At 45.1% G+C, this 20,489-nt stretch overlaps 2 protein-coding genes across 3 annotated transcripts in view; one reads left to right on the plus strand and one right to left on the minus strand.

The window, feature by feature from the left end:
* ZCCHC17 (zinc finger CCHC-type containing 17) overlaps positions 1 to 10,325 on the plus strand; it is a 46,496-nt gene extending 36,171 nt beyond the window's left edge. For both annotated transcript variants that reach the window (XM_016132055.2, XM_016132056.2), the window contains exon 8: positions 8,180 to 10,325. In XM_016132055.2, the coding sequence (XP_015987541.1) occupies positions 8,180 to 8,341 (162 nt within the window). In that variant the 3' untranslated portion in view covers positions 8,342 to 10,325. The remainder of the gene's footprint in view (positions 1 to 8,179) is intronic.
* FABP3 (fatty acid binding protein 3) lies at positions 9,785 to 16,568 on the minus strand. Its single transcript, XM_016132059.2, has 4 exons — positions 16,416 to 16,568; positions 13,086 to 13,258; positions 11,397 to 11,498; positions 9,785 to 10,038 (listed from the first exon to the last, which is right to left on the minus strand). Exons 1-4 carry the CDS (start codon positions 16,486 to 16,488, stop codon positions 9,985 to 9,987), a joined length of 402 nt encoding a protein of 133 aa, XP_015987545.1. The 5' UTR covers positions 16,489 to 16,568; the 3' UTR covers positions 9,785 to 9,984.
* Between the last annotated feature and the right edge of the window lie 3,921 nt (positions 16,569 to 20,489).

The raw sequence follows: 20,489 nt of genomic DNA on the forward strand, positions 1-20,489 counted from the left end.
TTTGTATCCCCTGCAACTTTGCTGAATTCATTTGGCAAAGAAGGGAGTTTTTGTGGAATCTTTAGGAGTTTCTACATATATAAGATCATGTCTACAAACAGGTAATTTTACTTTTTAGTAGAGCTAGATTTTTAACTGTAATTCTATTTATATGTTCCGACAATTTTTCTTTTACAACCTTTTAGGGTCTAAATGATATTTGTCAGATTCCTAAAGTGGTTATGTGGTTATCTCACTTCTGTGTGTCTTCAGTTAAGTTGTTTTTGCATTGCTTAATACGCCTAGTGCAAGTAGTTATTACTTTGTTTCTAACGTTCCTTTGAGATATGTATTTCAGTTCACTAAAACAATTATTAAGCATTTGCTAGGTATAAAGCTCTTTATGGCCTGCTTAGTCAACCCATTATTCTACCCTTCATTGCTCTTCACTTAGTAGAGAAATAGTCTAATGAACAATGGCAGTAATAATCATCACACCTTCATTATTTTTTAAAGTGCCTTTGTGTATATAAACTTCTGAATCATGAGTTCTCTTTGATTAAAAAAGTATCTTAGGGGGATTTGGTGAACAGCATCAGAAACATAGTCGGTAACATTGTGATAGCATCATACAGTGTCAGATGGTTGCTGGATTTATCATGGCGATCACTTCTTTAGGTATATAAATGTTGAATAACTATGTTGTATACCCGAAACTAATATAATATTGTATGTTAGCTATATTTTTTTAAAAATCTTTTTAAAAAAAATGTTCTAGAGAGTCGAAACCATTAAAACTTTTCCCTTGATGCCCACTGTTTCTCCCAAGATATCATCTAGCATCATTGTCTTTTCGCCTCATTGTTAATCCCTTCATTATCTTGTATGCCCTATATTTGTCTAACATTTACAGTTTATAAAATACTTTCGCATTTTATCCTTATACAGTTCTATGAGGTAGCCAGAATAGGTTATCCCATTATTTTATACATTAGGTAAATAGTGATTAAGAGGAATTGTGTTCGTGAAGTCACACAGTTATGAGAGATAACATTGAAATAACCCAGGTGTTCAGATTACTAACTCAATATTCTTTTCTGTGTACCATACTTCAATTATTCATTTAGCTCTTCAATGAATATGTATTGAGTGCCTCAAACATGTATGCTGTATATTGCGCTTGATTTATCAGACCACATAAAGCTACCTTTTTTGCTAGTTTTCGCTCTATCATCAGCTTCCCTTAGCAAACCACCTGATGTTATCTATTGATCTATTTCCGTTCACAACCATAAATCAAGATTCCAGACCTCCTGTCTGTTTCCTTTTGCCCTCTAAATCTTTGATTCCAACAGGAGATTGGTTTTCCTTACTGGTAATAGCGTCTACCCAAGGTGGATGTTTTGGAGCGTGTGAAAGTGGCAGATTCAGATACCTGTTCCAGCACTAGTTGGCTCTGAGAGCCAAATGTGGAACCAAGTGGGATCATCTGAAGGGAAATGCCTTCAGCAGTCTATGTTGTCATACAGGTCTGTGGTTAGCAGGAATGCCTAGTATATGGAAGACATGTGTGATGGACAACTCACGATAATATAAAGGTCATGCACAGCATCTACACTCAAGTCACTAATAGCATAAGGAGAACGATAAGCAGCCAGGATATAGCTGGTGGCAAAAGACTCTCTTTTGCAAGGTATTGGCCCTCATAGAAATCCAATAACAGGAAATGAAGTATGGCTTACAACTGGAATCGGAAAGTCAGGAACAGGCTGTTGGGTTCTCATCTCTGCTTCACGAGACTGATTCATTTTCCCCACTCCTCTCTGCAGTCCGATGGAAGAGAATATCTAATGCAGAGTCTCTATGACAGGAGAAGGTGGTAGGCAAGTTGGGGAACCAGGAAATGGCTCAGGATAAAGAAAGAGTGTCACCTGTTCCACATAATGCTCGGCGCATAATAGGTGTGTGCTAACTTTCTTAGAATAGATAGATTCCATAATCTCTGCTTTCTGGAGCTCCTCAGGTGCCTTTACTCCCTCAATTTGGAGAATGATAGAGACTGACTCCTGCTGCTCATAGGTAATAATGAAGGGAGCAAAGTGGTAGGAGTAAATCCACCTTTTTATCAAATATACATATACGGAATGTGTGCCCTTGTCTAAAAATCTCGTAGGCATTGGTTTAGTTCTATATACCTATTTGGTACCATGACCATTTTTATCTCAGTGTCTGACGATTATAAGCCATTTTCATTGGGCATAATTAGAACAAGAAGAAGCTGTGTGTTAGAAATGGAAATGGGATATGAAGTGGTTGGCAAAATAGGAATAGAGATTTTTGTAGTGAAGCCCTGAATAATATTCCATGAACCTGCGGTCTGCTTTGCTGGCCTCTTTCACTTACTGTATGCCATTGTGGGTCATTCTGAATCAGTTCTGTATTATGGGGAGGCATGTACCTTGGAGATCAGCCTGCCCACTGATCGTAGTGAAGTAAAACTATATTTGATCTAGATTATAATTTTCTTTTGGCATAGCTATCATTACTTTCTGCTGTACTACATATAGAAGAACAGAAATAGGAATATCATCCCTTTGTTGCAGTGCTGTCTCTGTCCTGTTGTCTAGAGAACTTCCTTTGATGCCTATCTATGAGAGAGAGAAAGAGATTGCCAGCCCTAGGCCCATTTTGCTAGAGCACAGAGTCATCTAGTGTAGTCTATGCAGAAGCCTTCAGTGATTCCCCTTCTGCTGTGGAGTTCTTTTAAGACTCTTCACAATCTATCCAACTTCCCAACATCATCATTCACAGTCCTTTTCCACACACACTGTACTCCAACCTCATTTATTAAAAGAACTTCTATGTGCCAAGCTCTGTTCTTGTCACTGCAGGTATAATAGTGAAAAAAACAGGTAATACCCTTATCTTCATGGAGGACCTACATTCTAATGGGAGTCACAGATAATGAAATAGTAAACAAATACAAAATTATACTAATATGTCAAGTAGTGATGTTTTATGTTTTATAGTTATCAGGGATGGGGAGTATTATTAGAAGGGGAGTAGTGGGGATAGGTGACTTGCCATTGTACATAGGGTGGTAAAGGCAGACCTTTCTCATGAAGTATCATTTGAGTGGATATTTGAAGGAAGCAAGCTACTCAGAGCATTTCAGCAAGTACAATAGCCAGATGTTGAGAATAAATCTGGCATTTTTAAGAAACAGTGTAGATGGAGTGACATGAATGAAATGAGAGCAAGTTAGAGGAAACCAGGGCTTTATAGGAGAATATGAGGACTTGCAGCTTTCGCTTAAAGTGAGATGTCAGTAGAGGTTTTGACAAGAGGGATGACATGTTTTGATCTACCATTTAAGAAAATTATTCTGCCTGCTATGTATAAACTAGATGCTCATAAAGCAAGGGTGGGAGCAGCAAGGTAGTTAATGGCCAGTATTAACAATCCAAGTGAGATGATGGTGGCTTTGACTAGAATGATAGTGGAGGTGGTAAGAAGGGAGTTTAAGTGTGGCTATATTTTGAAGGTAGAGCTGACAGAATTTGTTGGGTGGTTAGATATGAGGTAGGAAAGAGAACAGTTAAATATTTGAGCTAAGAGGAAGAGGAATACAGAAGTTGAGTATGAGAGTGGGGAGCATTCAGGAGTTTAGTTTGAGTCGCTATTTATGAAAATGGGAAAGAAAGCTAAAGGGGAGTAGGTTTGGGAGGGAGCAGGACATAGGAGTTGAGATGCCTATCAGATATCTTCATGGAGGTGTAGAGTAGGCAGTTGGATGTATAGTTCAGAGTTCAAAGGAGAAGCCCAGGTAATAGATATAAATTTAGAGAGAATATAGTCAATAATAAGGTAATACATTTGTACATGACAGAAGGTAACTAGATTTATCATGATAATCACTTCATATTATATAAAAATATTTAATCACTGTTGTACACATGAAACTAATATTGTAAGCCAGTTATACTACAATTTTAAAAAGAGGCATAAATTTGAGAGTCATGTACATAAAGATGGTATTTAAGTTCATATATGGATCACCTGGGGAGTAAATATAGGGAAGAAAAGGGGTTTGAGGACTTCAGCTCCAGAATGTTTCAACTTTTAGAGGTTATAGAAATGTGGATGAACCAGCAAAGGAGACTGAAAATGAACAGCCTGGGAAATTGGCAGAAAAGTAAGAGAATTTGATGAAAGTTAAGTGAGCAATGTGTTCTAAAGAGGATGGACTGTGTTGAATGCAACTGATCAATAAATGACACCTAAGAAATTGACCATGGATTTAGCCTTGTGGAAGTCATCAGTAACTTTGACAAGAGCTGTTCCAGTACAGTGGTGGGGTCACAACCTGGTTAAAATCATTCAGGAGGCTTTTTTTTTTTTTTTTTTTTAATGGGAACTTTTAAAACCTATTTATTTATTGTTGGGAATGAGCCAGTAAAGAGGTAGAAATTGATGCACAAGAGAGATGCCAATTCCTGGACCTCTGTCTTTGAGTAGGAGAGAAGGGATGGTATCCAGCACATAGTTAATAAGCCACACAGGATAATTTATCACTATCTGAAAGATCTTTCAAGCATTTGCCTCGTTTTGTCTTCCCTTTGGCTGGAACATCCTCACTTCCCTCCTATCAGTACTACCACCACCACTCCACCTGTCAAAACCATATTCATCTTTCAAAAGCACAACACATTGCATATCCTTCATGAAGCCATCCTTGAATTCCTCAGACATACTTTTTTTTTTTGTATGTCCATGGCATGTTTTTTGTACTTCTTCCATTACTTCTATGGATTGCCTAGTGTTTAGATAATTTGTTCCTTGAAGGCTCTTAATCCCTAATTTTTGACCTCACTCAACTATTATAAAAGACAAATTAACTAATAGATATCCCTGGCTCATATAAGATATTCAAATATTTGTTGTACTGTGTAGTTATAAAGAGTCAGTCTTTCCCTTGCTTGAAGTTGGCTTTGGTTTGGAGGAATAGTGCCAGGCTTCACTACTGAATGTGTTTATTTTGCATCTCCCTCTATAGTACAAATAGTACTATTTTTCTGAATTCTATTAAGAATCTGTTCTCATCGCCTAAGCAACACTATGTAACTCTGGCTCTCTAAAGTGCTTTGTAGGTAGTATATATAGTACATATTGATTAATAAACCTTTTTCTTCTGGTCATACCCTTTCTAAGCTATGATAAACTGATGCTTTATAGACAGATTCTAGCCAAGAATCACCCTGTGTCCTACCTCCCAAAAATCCATCCTAGAGAATCAGTTTTAGAATCAAATTATCTCTTGAGAACCAATCTCTTCTCAAGAAAATAATGATTTCTCAAGAATAATTTTTAATAAGGAAAAAAGAATAAATTCTTGCTTCGTTGATTTCTGGCCAAATCAATACCTTTTGGTTGAGAAGTGCTAATTTAGATTCTGCCTTTAATATAGATAAGGCTCAAAAGAATATTTACATTGAGACCCAGCCTGAGTCAAATCCAGGTTCTGCCACTTGGGCAAGTCATTTTATCTCAGTAAACCCTTCCGAAGTTTTAATTTTCTTTCCTGAAAATATAGAGATAATTATGTCCATTTAATAGATTTGATGTGAAGGTTAGATTTAGTATGTGTACAAAGTGCCCAGCTCAGCATCTAGAAAAGTAAGTACTCAATGAATGTCAGTTGCTATTCCCTTTCTCGGTTTTTGTTTTTGTTTTTCTCATACCCTGGGTTGCTGCTCTTCTGTTTCAGAACTAGAGAGAAAATAGGTGGGCTAGCTGCTGTAGCACAGGTATGTGTTCTTTTTTCAGAAAGCAGTTTTGAGCAATGGCTTCTTTCCCATGCCCCTGGTGTCCTGTCTGCCATGGGCTGCCACCTCTGGGTCGTTTCTTTACCCTTTAGCTTCTCCATTTCTCCCTTGAATGCAGTCCAAGGAGGAGACTCTAGTTTCACCTCCTGCTCTCCATCTTCTTCCACCCAACTCCCAACTTTCCTCTTTAACTTCAACTTCTGAGGTGATCAATTGTCCTTTGTTCTCTAGCTCAGGGTTAAACACACAACGAAAATGATGCCACCTGCTAGAGAACTAGATTTTCTTTGCCCAGGCTGAGAAAGAGCTTTTGCATCAAGATTCAGGTCTAGAAGGCCATCTTCCCACGTCCTCTGTGCTAAGTAAGGCCGCATCTTAGCACACCAGGGTCCACTAGGGATTTGTTTTTCTCTTTGCAACTTTGAGAGAGAGCAAAGTGGAAATAATGCCAAACTCTGAGTAAGAAATACATCTCATCACTTTAGCATGGGTCAACTCATTTTACTTTTCTGAGTTCTAGTTTTATTGGTAAAATAGGACTAATAATTCCTAAATTTTGACCTTACCAGATTATTATTATAAGATAAGGGATGCAGAAAGCTTGATAAACTAAAGTGCTACTTAGATATAAGGAAGTATTATTACTTTCCTACCTTGTTTATATTTTCAGGCTAGGTCAGGCTTGGGGGGAATGGGTGCTAGACTCTGCATTTGCTTATTTACCTTCCCAGGATGCTGCCCTTCCTAAGGGGCGGAACCTGGTGAGGCTTCCCAAGCCCACATAACATGTGACGGCCTTGCAGGACTGTAAGCCAAACCATTGATTTGCCACCTCAGCTCCTCCTGGCCATGATTCCTAGAGCTTGGTAATGTGGGCCTGAAAAGCTTCCCCTCTCTCTACTCCATTGGAGACTCCAAGAAGGAATTTGGGTTAATCCCCTCTCAAAACTTTGATTCATCTGCCAAGGCGCTTGTCCAGACTGTCAGGACGTTTTGGGAGTTCTCTGAAATGAGAGAACAATACAATACTTCTAGCTCCCCCTACTGTGTATCAGGCACTATAGTTAGAACTTACCTTGTTTGATCCTAATAGCATCCTTTGAAATAGATTTTATTATTTGCAATTTGCTGAAAATAGAGGTTCAGAAAAGTTAAGTCTCTTGTTCCCAGACACACAGCTAGTAAGTGTAAAGTTGGAATTTGAACTAACTTCTGTTTTATTCCAAAATTGTTGTTCTAACCACTATACAGGAAGAGGTGTTGTGTGCTACAGAGGAAAATTCAGATTTCTAGTCCTGTGATTTATATGCAGATCACAGTCTTACTTTTGTGATCTGGGGCACGTGGTTTTCAACTTCTCCAGCCACAGATACTATCTCATTAAATCTTCACCATGGCCATGTGACTTAGATGCTATTCTATCTCTGTTTTACATTTGAGGAAATTCGGTGAGGAAAAATGACTTGCCCAAGGTTACAGAATACTAATAATAGTAAATGGCAAAGCCAGAACTCAGGTCTTGGTTTAATACCTGGTTTGATGTTCTGTTCACGATTTCTCACAGCCAGCTCTTAAGAGCTGGTGTATCACTCAGGCAAACTTACGGCTCTCAGGATCCTGGTCGAAAGCCTATAGGAGGAGCAGGAGCTTTGCCCTCTTCTGCTCTGTCTCTTTATCATCCCATAATCCTTCTTAGGAACTTTACTGAGGCAATATAAACATTTACAGTTCAAGGAAAAGTTTTATGCAAAGCTTTAAAACTGCTCAGAGCACCCCACAAAAGCCTGAGAATCTGCCTCCCATCCTTTGTATGAGTTTGTGCTGTCAGTCTGGCAGCATGGTATAGTGGATAGTTTATTAATTATGTTTTGAGAAAGTTCTGAGCCTTTTTCTTTATCAATATAATTTTGTAAGGTTGTCGCGAAGGGTAGAAATGATAAATATTCAAAGGCATCAGGTACAGCCTTATCAAACTGGACACTCATTGGAAAAAGTGAAAGACCCATCTTTTCCCCATTAGTACATTCTTCAGGTAACACTTGTTACCTACCAGTTTGTGTCCTTTCTGTTGCTTTCAGTGTATCTTAAATGTATACAGGGATGTGTATGTATGTGTGTACACACACACACACACACACACACATTACATATTATGCATGTTGGACACACTGGAATCTAGAATACATACTGTATTATGGTCTTGATTCTTGAACTTAGCTTGTTTTGGGCTTTTTTTCTTGTTTGTACTTGAAGATTTAATTTATCCTTTTAAATTATTATTTTATAATTTATTAAGTGCTCCCCAATTGATTACATACCATGATTTAAAAAGCAAAATTACACATACATGTTGAGTTTTTAAATTTTCTTTTCAGGACAAGAAGAAAAAGAAACATAGAGACAGGAAGTCATCTGACTCTGACAGCTCAGACTCTGAGAGTGATACAGGCAAGAGGGCAAGGCACACATCAAAAGACAGCAAGGCAGCAAAGAAGAAGAAAAAGAAGAAGAAGCACAAGAGGAAGCACAAGGAGTGACAGTGCAAAGAGTAGAGGGGTTGTTGAGAGAAGAAAGAACCAGGAGCCTTGTGCCTGGCTCCTAGAAAGACTCAATAGTAAGAATATGGCCTCCCACCCCATGACTTCTCTCTTATGGGAGATGGTTTCCTCTCATGCAGCAGGCAGGTTTGGGAGTTAGAAGTCAAAAGCATCTGCCTGAATGTGTTGTTTCCTTGCCACTCCTGTTCCCTTTGCAATTGACCCCTGCAGCTTACCCATTCATTCACCCAACTTCCTTCATTCAGCAGGAGGTCCTATTAACCTCTCCAGCTGCCACTGCCAGAGCCTGATTCCTGTATAGGAGTCCAGGTTAGAGCCACGGTTACTGCTGTGGAGGTGAGTCCAGCTATAGTTGGAGAACAGAGTGATTGGCCCCTCCCTGTTGGTTTACTCTGGATCGGTTGGTGGGTGATCTCTGCTGCATCCAACACATAGGCAGAGGGAGAGGAAGGGAGACTGGCAGTATGAGGGAGAACATGGTAAGAAGTGGTGCTCACTTTTTCCATTCCCTCTACATATGATTCTACTATGCTAGAAGTGACAGTCAGTGGTCACAGCCAGAAAATCATTGTTCACAGTGACTGAGCTTGTGTGTGACATTCTGCCAGACCACCAAACCAGACAGCTCAAGCCAAGATCATTGCTTTACTTTGTATTTACTACTGTGAGTTAATTGGTTCCACTTCAGGTCTCTGCTTAAATTCCTGGCACTAAATGTAAGTGTGTTTGGTTTTAAACGTACTGAAAGTTCTTATTGCTATAAAACCTCTTCCCAGGTAACTTACAGACTTTAATATTTTACCTGAGACTGTGAAAGAGGCCCAGCTGAGGTACAGAGCCAGAGGTACTAGCAAGTCTCAGCCTTCTTAGATCACTTATAAGCCCTCCCTTCTGTGATGTTCAGATGACCTCTTCCCCCAGAACTGATTAGAGAATCAATAAGACTTTGTAACCATGAGTAATGGCCTGGGGCATTAGTGGTAGCTCACCAGTCATCTTGGCCTTTGGGCATTTTCTCCCCCAACCAAGGCACAAACCTGGATTCTTTGTCCCAGCCTGCATTCTGGAAAGAGACCACACAGCATTGTACAGAGAAGAGCAACTGTGCAGAATGGGTCTGAGGTGATAGTTCAGTAGCCAAAACTGGGGAAGCCCTGCCAGATTGATCATTCCATACTGGACGAGCTCATTTGGCCATGGGAGGAGGTAAAGGCAGTGTAAAGGCAAGGTGTAGGTACAGCTGTTGTATTATTGTACGTGTAAGGTGATCAGTTACCCTGTCCCCGAAACAATCCATTTCAGTCTCATCCAGTGCTTCCTTCCTGAGTGACCTTCAGGCAGGTGTTTTTGCTCACACTCTCTTACATACAAAGAAACTGAGACTCCCAGAGTCATGTCACCAAAGGCAAAAAAGCAACTAAGTAGTCTTGATTCTGTTTTATTGACCTCAGAGCACCCTTTGGGTGCAGTTAAAAAAACAAAATGGGAACCGGAACTGGATCCAGGAAGGATCCCAGAAGAGTTTCCCCAACCAAGGTGGATTTATACAAAATGCCAGAGTTAAAAATGAGGCAATCTAGTGCTGAGTCCAGGGGCAGCCAGTTGGCAGAGGAGTATGCACGTCATGCCTCTTTCTCGTAAGTGCGGGTGCAAACAACACTGCCGTGGGTGAGTGTCTGGAAGAAAAGAGAGTCAAATTAGGGCCTTTATCCTATTTATCTTCATTTATTGACTACCTATGTGCCAGCCACTTTACATGTATTTTTTCAAATACTTATACCAAGTTAGGCATTGTAATCTTTTAGAGACTTGGAAAAAATGAGTTTTGAGAAAGGAAGTGACTTGGTCAGGATCTCAGAGTGTTTATCTTTCCTTTTCACCATTCCTCTTCCTTCATCTGTGGTGCCTAAGATGGTGCCTAGCATGTAGTAGACAAATAGGTAAATAAAAATATCCAGAGACTCTTGGGGGAAGAACTACATTAGGCCACCAACTTTCCTTCCCTAACTTGGAGTAATTCCAGGGCCAGAGCCCTGAGCCCCCACCATCTAGCTGGCATTGTAGAGCCAGGTCTATGGTCTCATTAGTCTGATTGCCCAGTGAATATTTGGTCCTGCACATCACAGTCCCACTAAAGGGAGGCACCTCATTCTCAACTCTGAGTTGCCCTGCTCCATGTGGTACAAGAATGCAGTGAACAGGTTACACTGACCCCAGAAGGTCTACCATGCTCAAGCAAAAATCCGAGTTAGGAGGTAGAGACTGTGAGTGACTGCCGTCTCTGCCTCTGGGTCTGGGGGTGTTCAGTCAAATCTATATTCTCCGAGTGAAGTCCTTAAGTTTGTCTCTAAACACAGACCTGCCAACCTGGTTTCACTTCCTACCTAGGCTGTATTCAGGTACTTGAAGTAGGCCAAGCATGAAAAGCACTGAGAGGAGGTGGGGCTAGAATGAGGTAGGAAGGGCTATGCTGTCAGTTACTGCCCCACCAACCTGTCCTTGTCCAAAGGCTTGAGATATGGCAGTACAGTCCTAAGGAAGAGAGGGAAAGGGAATGCTGTGATGGGAGATGGGAGACTTTCCTATGGACTTGGGATCAGATCTGGCCCTGCTTTCTACCTCTCTGGATCAAGGCAAGGCAGACAGAAGGAGGAAACTAAGGCAGTGGAGCACCTGCTGCATCCGCCCAGCTCTGCCCATGTCAGTGATTCTTTGTGCTCTGCATCCACTGTCTCATTCAGACTTCCCAGCAGCCCTCCAAGGTTGGTGTTATTAGCATCTGTTTTACAGTTGGACTTGAAGAAGGTGACTTCAAAGTCACACTGCCTGTAAACATTTGCACCTAGGCCTGAATTGTGAGTCAAAAAGCACTACATAGAAAATTCCTATCTAACATCACCCTGACCTGGTCTCCACCCTTCATTGTCCCAGCTTCCATTGCTGCCAGGGGAAAACCTTGGCTTTATACAACAGGCTTGGCTGAAGGAGCAGCAGTATAACCAACAAGGTGAGGCTCCAAAGTTGTCCGTCTTACCAGGATGAGTTTTCCATCAACGAGCTCCCGCACAAGTGTTGACTCTTGCCCGTTCCACTTCTGCACATGGACAAGTTTGCCTCCATCCAGTGTCACAACGGACTGTGGAAAGAGGCCTGAGCTGTGATGTGACCCAGGATTGAGGGACAGCATGGGGATTTGGTCACTGAGCCACAGAGGATTCAGCCTCTGGCCCAAACAAATGACAGTGCTAGTGCCAGAGCTCAGGTAGCCCACCTCTAGCCTAGCCCCGCAAAATGTCTAGTTCACTTCTGGTCTCCTCTACCACTGCCTTCAGGTGTTGAGCAAGTAGGAAGAGGAAGGCAGGCGGTATGGTGGATCAGAGACCAGCACTGTACAGCCTAGCTCTGAGAAGTGCCACCAGCATTCAAGGTGGGCACTTATCCCATACTGTAGGTGATGCCAGAGCCTCAGTGTCGCAAAGGTAAGGGGTACGTACTGTTTTATATCCCCAGGAAAGACGTGAGGAGTCTTGAGAATCTCCAGCCTAGTGGTGATCACATGTATAAAAGACCCTTGGGGATAGGCGGTATTGGAAAATTAGACTTCCTGTCCTATATTCCTACCCCTTCTTGACCTACATCATGTGACCCCTTCAGCTGACAAGTGGGCAGCAATTGCCAGGTCCTGGGACTGGGTGCCCTTGGAGTGTTTCACAGCCCTGGTCAAATGCCCACTTAGTTTGGGTACCAGCCTGCATCAGCTGGTTCTCATTTGGCAGCTCTCCCAGATCTCTTCTCCAATAATTTGGGGGCTCTAGGCCAGGCTAAGGGACCTTGACTGAGCAAGGTTCAGTAGAAGAATCTGAGAAGATTGCATGTATGTGTTTGGGGCTGGGTCGGGGTGGGTATGCATCCTTACCATCACCTTACTCATTCCCATTCCCTTAGTTGTTTGCCCTCTCAGAGTGGATTATTTTCAGCCTAGGCATCCCAGAGGACTGCTGTTGTGTTTGGGAAGCATGAGACAAGCTGCCAAGACAGTCACTGCAGAGTGGCAAGCCCTGAGACTGGGGGTAGATGTCCCCTCCCTCCCTGAGGGGAGGTAGACTAAGTCTTGGTCAGAAGACACTACAAACACCCAAGACTGCCTTATTGAGACTATAGCTTTTCCTACCTATGGACTGGCAGCATTGGAAATACTTCCTCAGGGTCACTGGCCAATCCCAGGAAGTGAAAGTTGGAGAAGAGGAAACATCTGGGTGGGTCTCACCCCTATGTCCCCAACTGCCTCCCCCTTGCTAGAGGCCAGATGACCTAACTCGGTGGAAGGCCCTGACTTCTGGGCATTGTTCCTAAAGCACTAGAATTCTCAGCCATGGCAACATCACTCCCCCATCTATGGAAGGAGACAGAAACCCAGAGTTATTGCATACCATGCACAAGGTTACCCAGTTGGAGTTGGAGTAGATGGAGGTCAGAACATACTGACTGTGCTGCCCACTCCCAGGAGCAGCTAGTAGATGCTTCCAAAGAATGTAGAAGAAGGCAGGACAAACATGCATTTAGCACCTGAGACATTCCAGCACTGTACAGGCTTTATGAGCCTTGTTTATTTCAGTCCCTCATAATTGCCTACCCCTCAGGTACAATAATAAGAAGCAAAACTATCAGCCTATTCCTCTTCAGGATCTGAAGGCCCTCCATTCCCCATTCTCCCTTGACTCACCTTAACCTTCCTGTCATCTGCCGTTGTCTCATTGAACTCCACCCCCAGCTTGAAGCTGATCTCCGTATTTTTGAAGGTGCTCTGTGTTTTTATGGTGATAGTGTCCCCATTTATTTCAATGATTGTAGTAGGCTTGGTCATGTTGGCCACCTGCCTGGTAGCAAAACCCACACCTGAGAGCAGAGGGAAGGTTATGAGTATATGAGCCAGAGTGGAGAGGCAGGATATAAGGAGCGCAATGAACAATTCTTAGGCCTGGATGTGAGGAAGAAGAGGATACCTTTCCAAGACTTTGCATGGCTACTTTTTAATTCAGTCTTACTGTTAGCTCTGTGTGGTCAAGAGGCACTATTGATCCCATTAGATGAGAACTTAAGGTACAGGCAGCTCAGCATGACAGAGCTGAGATTAGAATAAGCTATTAAGCGCTTTCTGTGTGATAACTGTACCCATGTTATCTCAACCCTCCTTCCTGTAGGGTTGATCTACAGACGCTAAAACTGAGATGGAACTGAAGCCCAGGTCACAAATCTGAATTAACTACACAGCTCATTTAACTGCTCAGCTACACTGCCTCCCGTGCTGGAGCACAGGACTCACTTCCAGGGCACCTGACCAGCTTTCAAGCCACAGGCTGAGAAAAAAAAGAAAAATGTGGACTTTGCTTTCCAGAGCCTTAGGGATGAGAGTTTTCCACCTTTGGAAGTTTTTATCCTGAGGTGCACTGGTGCTCTTGTCCCCCACGAAGGGCAACAAAACATTTCAAAGCCTCTTGGATCTAGGAGGTAGGCAGAAGGGTGTGTGTGTGTCAGCATAGATTTTTGAGAGGCCTGAAATGGTACAGCACTCAAATCCAGGTCTCCAGGCTCCCAGTCTAAGGCCCTGTGGGGACTCCCCTCCTGACCCCAAGCATGGCTTCCCTGGGCACTGGGCAATCCTGCAAGAGAGTGCAGAACAAAGAGTCTTGGGCAAAGTGTAAGGCGTGTCCCCACAATCTCTCCTTTTGCCTACAACCTCCATAAATGCCCTGCCCTTAGCTGCCTATGCTGAGCTGTCCTCCAGGGCAGAGGTGGGTGCACAAAGTCTCCAAACTGTTTCCTTGGCCACATAGCACTTGGCAGTTAGGTACTTAGTCCATGCCCTCCATGCGTTTTTGTACTTAAATGCTCATAACAGCCCTGAACGGTAGGTTTTATTATCCCCAATTTACAAATGAGGATCAGAGAAGAGTAACTTGCCCAAAGTCAAAGAGTAAGTGACCTAGATCTGAATCTGGGCTCCCAAGCTGTTCACTATTGCTCTTGGGCCATGCTGCCTCCTGTGATAGTGCCTGTGATCACTTGTACTACCAAGACTGGGCCTCTTTGCCCCCTGAGAACTCTTGGTCTAAAATGGTGGGCACGAGCAGCCTGTGGAGCTGGCCCACCCTTCCTGGCCAGTGAGGGATGTGGCCTCACCCCCTGCTGTCAGAGTGAGTCAGGCCAGTTCCACTCCCCAGCAGACAGCAGGGGCTTGTCGCTGCATAAGGAGTTCTGTTTGCATAGGACCTACCTGAAGGAGTGGAGTGTTTGAGTAGGAAACCTCGGTGGGGTGAGGGAGGGACTGAGCCAAGGAGAAACTTGAGACTGAAACTGAGCTGACAATTCAGTAGGCTTGGGAAGAGCTGGCTTCTACTTAGATATGAAGTTATTTACTGGGAGAGCTGGGGAGGGCCTTCTCTCTTCCCTGGGCCCCAGCCTTTCAATCTGTATGACAAGAAAAGCAGGCTGCATGGATTAGCCCAAGTTGGGGCAAAATAAGGAAGCCATGATGGTAAGGATGTTGCAGCTTACTTCAGGGACCAAGATCTGCAGCTACAATGTCTGCTGTGGGAGGCTTGGGAGGAGCAACTAACTCAGGCATTCCAACTCCCCCAACAGTTGCCCAAAGCCCCCTTTCTTCTCCAAGAATGGCTGCCTTCCTGGAGTCACTAGGCATAGTGCCCAGCATAGGGTGGGGGCTCTTTGGCCTCAAGAGGCAACACTCGTTCCTGTTTCAGGGAAGAGTTAGAAACAGGTGAGCGGTGCCTGGAGTACACCTGCCATAATCCAGGCCACCTTCCCTGGGAGGAAGGCATGGAACAGGCATGGAACATAGCTCCACCGTGAACAACATTCTGGTTTTCCTTGCCCCAGCCTGGAGAACTAGGATAATCTCATCTCGGGATTTCAGGAAAGGGTATCACCCTCTGCATCAAAGCACACACTAGGAGGAGAAAGGCTGGAGATCAATCATTAGCCAAGCAGTCCCAAGGCCCATATGGGAACTGATCTGGGCTGCGGATCTATAAGTCCACGTTTTCATCTCTGCTGTGGAATTTTTATGACAAATTCCTACTTTCTCTGGGTCTCGGTTTCCCCATCTGTTGAACTAGGCAAGGTATAAGGATCTCCAAGAGGCTTACCTGTAAGATTCTTTGAATTGTAACCCTTCCACATCCAAACACTAGACTCTCCTAGACCAAAGACCCTCCCTGCCTTTAACAGGTCTTAGCCTTGCTCCATGACCCTTTGCTGCACCCCAGAAGTCCAATGGCTTTCTCTATCGGACTCCAGCCCAAGGAGTGGCTGAGCCTTGGGTTGTAGCTGGTGTTAGGGCCTCTTGTCTCACCATACCACTAGACTCACTGACAGTGATTAAAGCCTGGTTACACACCAGTGGAGAGCAAGGTCAGAGACTGGTGAGAAAGAGGGGTATCCTCCAAGGAAAATCCTTTTCCCTAACCCAATATGGAGGAGCAAAGGTTGTTGCTTACTGCATGGGCCCCTATCTCACCTCCTCATATCCCATCACCCTGGTTCTCCACTCTTCCACCTCCTTCCTCCTGGGAATCCTCCTCTTCTGTAGGCTATAGTACGTTCTCCCATCCACCCCACTTACCTTTGTGTTCACAATTTCCAATTCCTGTCACTCATACTCCTGTGCTTTTCCTCCTCTACCTACTAGCCTCCCACCTTCTTCAATGAATGCTTTCTTTTTATCCAAACCTTACCTCTACCTCCTGATCATATAGCCCTCTTTGGCCACAGCGCCTCTCTACTTCAATATCGACCCACAAGTCTGTCTCCTTGCATATCCTACCTGGAAAACCCTCTTGCCAGGTTCAGCGAAAGCCCCCTCCCAACAGGCCTCGCATACCCTATTCCAGGCTGCCATAGTCTCCCTGTTCCCTTATCCCCCAACCTTGACTAGAGGGATGCAGCAGGCGTTCAGGGTACCAGCCAGGACATTGCGCTGGGCCCGGCACGTGGCCAGCCCCTCCCCAGCCCAGCATCCTGAGCCCCAGCTCACCGACTGACTTCATGTAGTCATCGAAATTCTTGCTGTCTACTAGCTTCCAGGTCCCCGCGAAGGCGTCCACCATGGTGAGGCTGGGCTAGGCTGAGAAAGAAGAAACGACAAAGCTGGCGCGCAAGGACTCCAGCACCCGCGGCTCCTAACCAGCGCTGCCGCTTTAAATAGCCCTTGCGTCACGTGACGAGGCGTGGCCCACACCCCCCGCTCCCGAAATAGGAAGCCCCAGACTGGCTCTCACCCTCCGGGGGCTGGCCGCCCATCCCCCAGCCCGCCGAAGTGGAAGGGGCAGACTAGCGCCCGGCTTCCCCGCGTCAGAGCGGGTGCCCGACTTCCGAGTCCCTGTCCCTGGCTGGCAGGACCGGCTCCCTTCTCTGGCTTCAAGGCGCTTTTTGGAATCTGAGAAGGAAGCAGCTAGGGGCACGGTGCCCGAGAGCTGGGCGCACGCCGCATACATCTTCCATCCCCAATTCCCTCTCTGAGCTTAGAGCAGAGATGAGAGACTTGTCCTTGGGCTGACGCCCACGCCGGGAAAGCTCTGGCTGACTTCGCGGCGCAGGAATCTTGGTCCTGCCTCATTTTACAGGTGAGGAGACCAAGAAGGGAACTGACAAGGTCACGGGTAATGAGAAGGTGAATTTGAGCCCAGATTCCAAGCCTGGTCTAGGTGGCTCCAGAACCTGCGCTCCCCCGCCACTCCCCACTACCCGGTGGCGGGGAGAGTCACCAAGGGCGCCATTGGTGGCAGAGTTGCCCCTGTACCTGGGCGAAAGCTTGACCCTTCCCGCCATGCCCGCCCCACACGTGCTTCCCCCTCCCTGAGGAATGTCTGCTGCGCGAGCCTTTCCGCCCAGCGGTCCAGTTCTCCGTACACCCTGCCAATGCGCCAGGCTTTTCTGACCTCTACGCACAGCTCTGGGCATTTGTTGAGGTCGTTTCCCCTTATCCTCCTTCAGAAATTCTGTCTCCCACCTGCCTGACTGCTGCAGCCTCCAACTGCTGCCCTTTCTCTGACCTCTGCTCACTAGCAATTAGTCACCTCCTTTAAAGGCACTACCACGCGGTTCTTTGACACTTTACAAAGCACTGTTAATAATAAGATCCACCTTTGTATTAATGTTTATTTCATGCCGAGGGCATTAAGTCCATTGTCTCATTGAACTTTTTAAACAAAGTCCATTAGGTAGATGTTCTTATCCCTACCTATGGACGAGCAAACTGAAGCTTAGAGGAGCCATTCATTTCTCAATTCAGCAGTTATTAAAGCACCTGCTTTGTGCCAGGCTCTGGAGAGACCACCATGAATAAGACACACATTCACATAGCTCACCTTTGGGTAGGCAGACACAAAACTAGTGTGGTGACTTTAAGGGGAAGCCTGTCCTGATTGGATGTTCAGAGGAGACTTCCCAGAAGAAGTAAGGTATAAGCAAATTTCTGACATATAAAGAGGCCCTGCATAAGGGGGTGCTGCCCGATGGAACTTCAGCCAGCAGAGGTTCACCCAGGGGGACACACAGAAGCTGCAGGCCCAGTAGCCCTGGGCTCCTGCCAGCTCTGCCACAATCGGTGTGGCAGGACCTCCTTCCTAGGCCTTTGTTTCTCCTTTCGTCTGACTTTCTGGGAAGGAGGATGTGGAGGAAGAGCCCTCTTCCTCCCACCCCCCACCCCACCAAGGTCTTGGTTGTTTTGGACAAGGTCTACTTGCCAGAAGACTGAGGGTCCTATTTCCGCCAAAGCCACAGGACAGGCCCCAGGGCTGGGCATAGAGCCCTGGTGACCTTATTACCGGAGCAGGTGTGGCGGGGAAGGGGAAGGGGAAGGAGGACAGTAGATTGGTTTCTGACTCCAGGTCACAGCCTTTAGACACAGGGCCTCCTTTCTCAAAGACTCAGTGGCTGCAGACCCCAGGACCAGAGCTGTTTCCCTACACAGTCCTTATAATGCAAAGGTGGAGATCTGGGACTGGGCTAACTGCTGCTGGCAGATAGATCCGCGTTCTAATTCTGATTCTAGCTGTGTGGCTGTGGGCAATTTATTTAAGCCACTCTAAGTCTCAGTGTCATCTGAAAAACGGAGGTAATGATAGTCTTTACCCCACAGAGGTGTTTGGGGATCAAATGAAATAATGCATTTAAAGTGCTGAGCATGGTAGACTTGTTCACTGCTGCTGCTGCTTTCATTATAATCTCCATGTATAGTGCGGCATTCCTAAAACCTGGTGTCAGCTCTGCCCCTCACCTACCTGCTGGGTCACCCAAAGCAGATTGCTTTGCCTCGCGAATCCTCAGTTTTCTTATATCTGAGACAGTATTAGACACTGGCTGCAGCTGTGAGGAAGGGGCTGTAGAGATCTTCTGGGTGGGTTGTGGGAGAAGGGACACTCCCAAAAAGTCCTTTTTTGCTTTGCTCTCTTGAGCCCTGCCTGTATTGAACAGCATGATGCTTTGAGAAATTCTGGACAAACCTGAGACCCATTATTCTCACTGCCTTGACCTCCATCCCCCCACCATACTCAGACCTGCAGTCACCAAGTTAATTCCTAAGCTACACCCTATCTCCGTTCCACCTGGTTCTCATCCTTCTCCCTTCTAAGTGTGTACAGGCTTCTCATCTCTCCGATTATCTACATCTTCCTTGCCTTGTTATTCTCACTATATTTGGTGGAAAGAGGAGCAAGGGAAAGGAGTGTGGGCCCTATCGCTTTTCCTGCCTCCTTTTTTTTTTTGCCCTTGGCAGATCCAGATGTGGATATAACATGTAGCAGGCAGCAGGACCAGTTCCTGCCATGAACAGCATCTCCCTAGCCCTTACTCTATGGTGATGTCACTGTTTTCTGTTTCCACGGCAACCACAGGCTGGGAAGATCGAAAAGAGGAGAGATGAGTAGCCAGGAGAGAGCCAATGAGATGGGCCGGAAGCACCGGGTGATCCATGGGGCCATAGGGAGACGGGAGAGGGAGGCCTACTCAGCATCTTCGGCTGTTCCCTGGACCCTCCCTGCCATCTGGACACCTCCGCTGGGGGCGGTGCTGATGGCACAGGGAGACATGTGAGAGATAGAGCCCAAAGAAGTTGAGCTGGAGACTCCACTGACCCAGGGAGACCCCCTTTGTCTCTTCAGGGCCTAAGTTTATGGATGATGACTGCCCCTCCCACACCCCCAAGTACCTGCAACTGGTAATTTTTCTTTCTCTTTGGCTGGTAATGGTGGTGAGGCTCTCAGTTTCTGCCTGCCGTGGAACTGTGGGGGCTAAAAAAAATTAATATTTTCCTTTCACCTTTCTAAGTTCTTCTGGCCAATAACTAAATTAACACTGATAGATTAACAGGAGAAAATCAAATTTTAATACATGTACATGGGGAATTCATGTAAGCATGAAAATTCCAAAGACAGTGAGACAACACTGAGTATATATGACATTTTTGTACAAAGGAGAAAGGGGGAGGGGTGGCATATTAGACTTCAGAAGGGAGAATGGGCGATTTACAGGTAGTTGAGAAAGAGCAGAACACACATGGGGGCAGATTATTGCTAGGCAACTCAATGGGACACGGTATCTAGCTCAGAGGCTTCTGCCTGAAGCCCTCTTATTTACCACACTTAATTCAAATTAGTCTAAGGCAACCACCTAAGATTCCCTTTCAGGAGAAGTCCTTTCCATCTGAATCTCTTAGGGAAAGGGGGTGTGTCAAAGGTTCTTTCTGAGTCTTGTTTCTTAATAAACACTTAAAATCAATATCCCAAAAAGGCAGCTTTAGGATGGCAAAACTTTGGTTCCTTTTGGAATCATCAGGTCTCTATAAACCCTCCAAACACCCCCTTGGTGCACAGTGTATTCGGAAGCACTGTCTTTGAGAAGAGGCCTAGCTCCCAAGCCTGCCACTTACTAGCTAGAGACCAGAGCGAATCCCTTCCCCTTTCTCAGTCTCCTTTCCTCCCAGATGGAGGAAGGCCATCTGCTTCTCAGGGCTGTCATGAGGATGAAAATAGAAAACGTGGAAAGCCTAACACACACTAATACTCCCTTCTCCCTTTTGGGTTTCCTTTGCAGGGCAGCTATCTTGGGG

This window comes from Rousettus aegyptiacus, unplaced genomic scaffold (assembly GCF_014176215.1).
Source record: "Rousettus aegyptiacus isolate mRouAeg1 unplaced genomic scaffold, mRouAeg1.p scaffold_m13_p_1, whole genome shotgun sequence".
NCBI classification, from domain to species: Eukaryota; Metazoa; Chordata; class Mammalia; order Chiroptera; family Pteropodidae; genus Rousettus; species Rousettus aegyptiacus.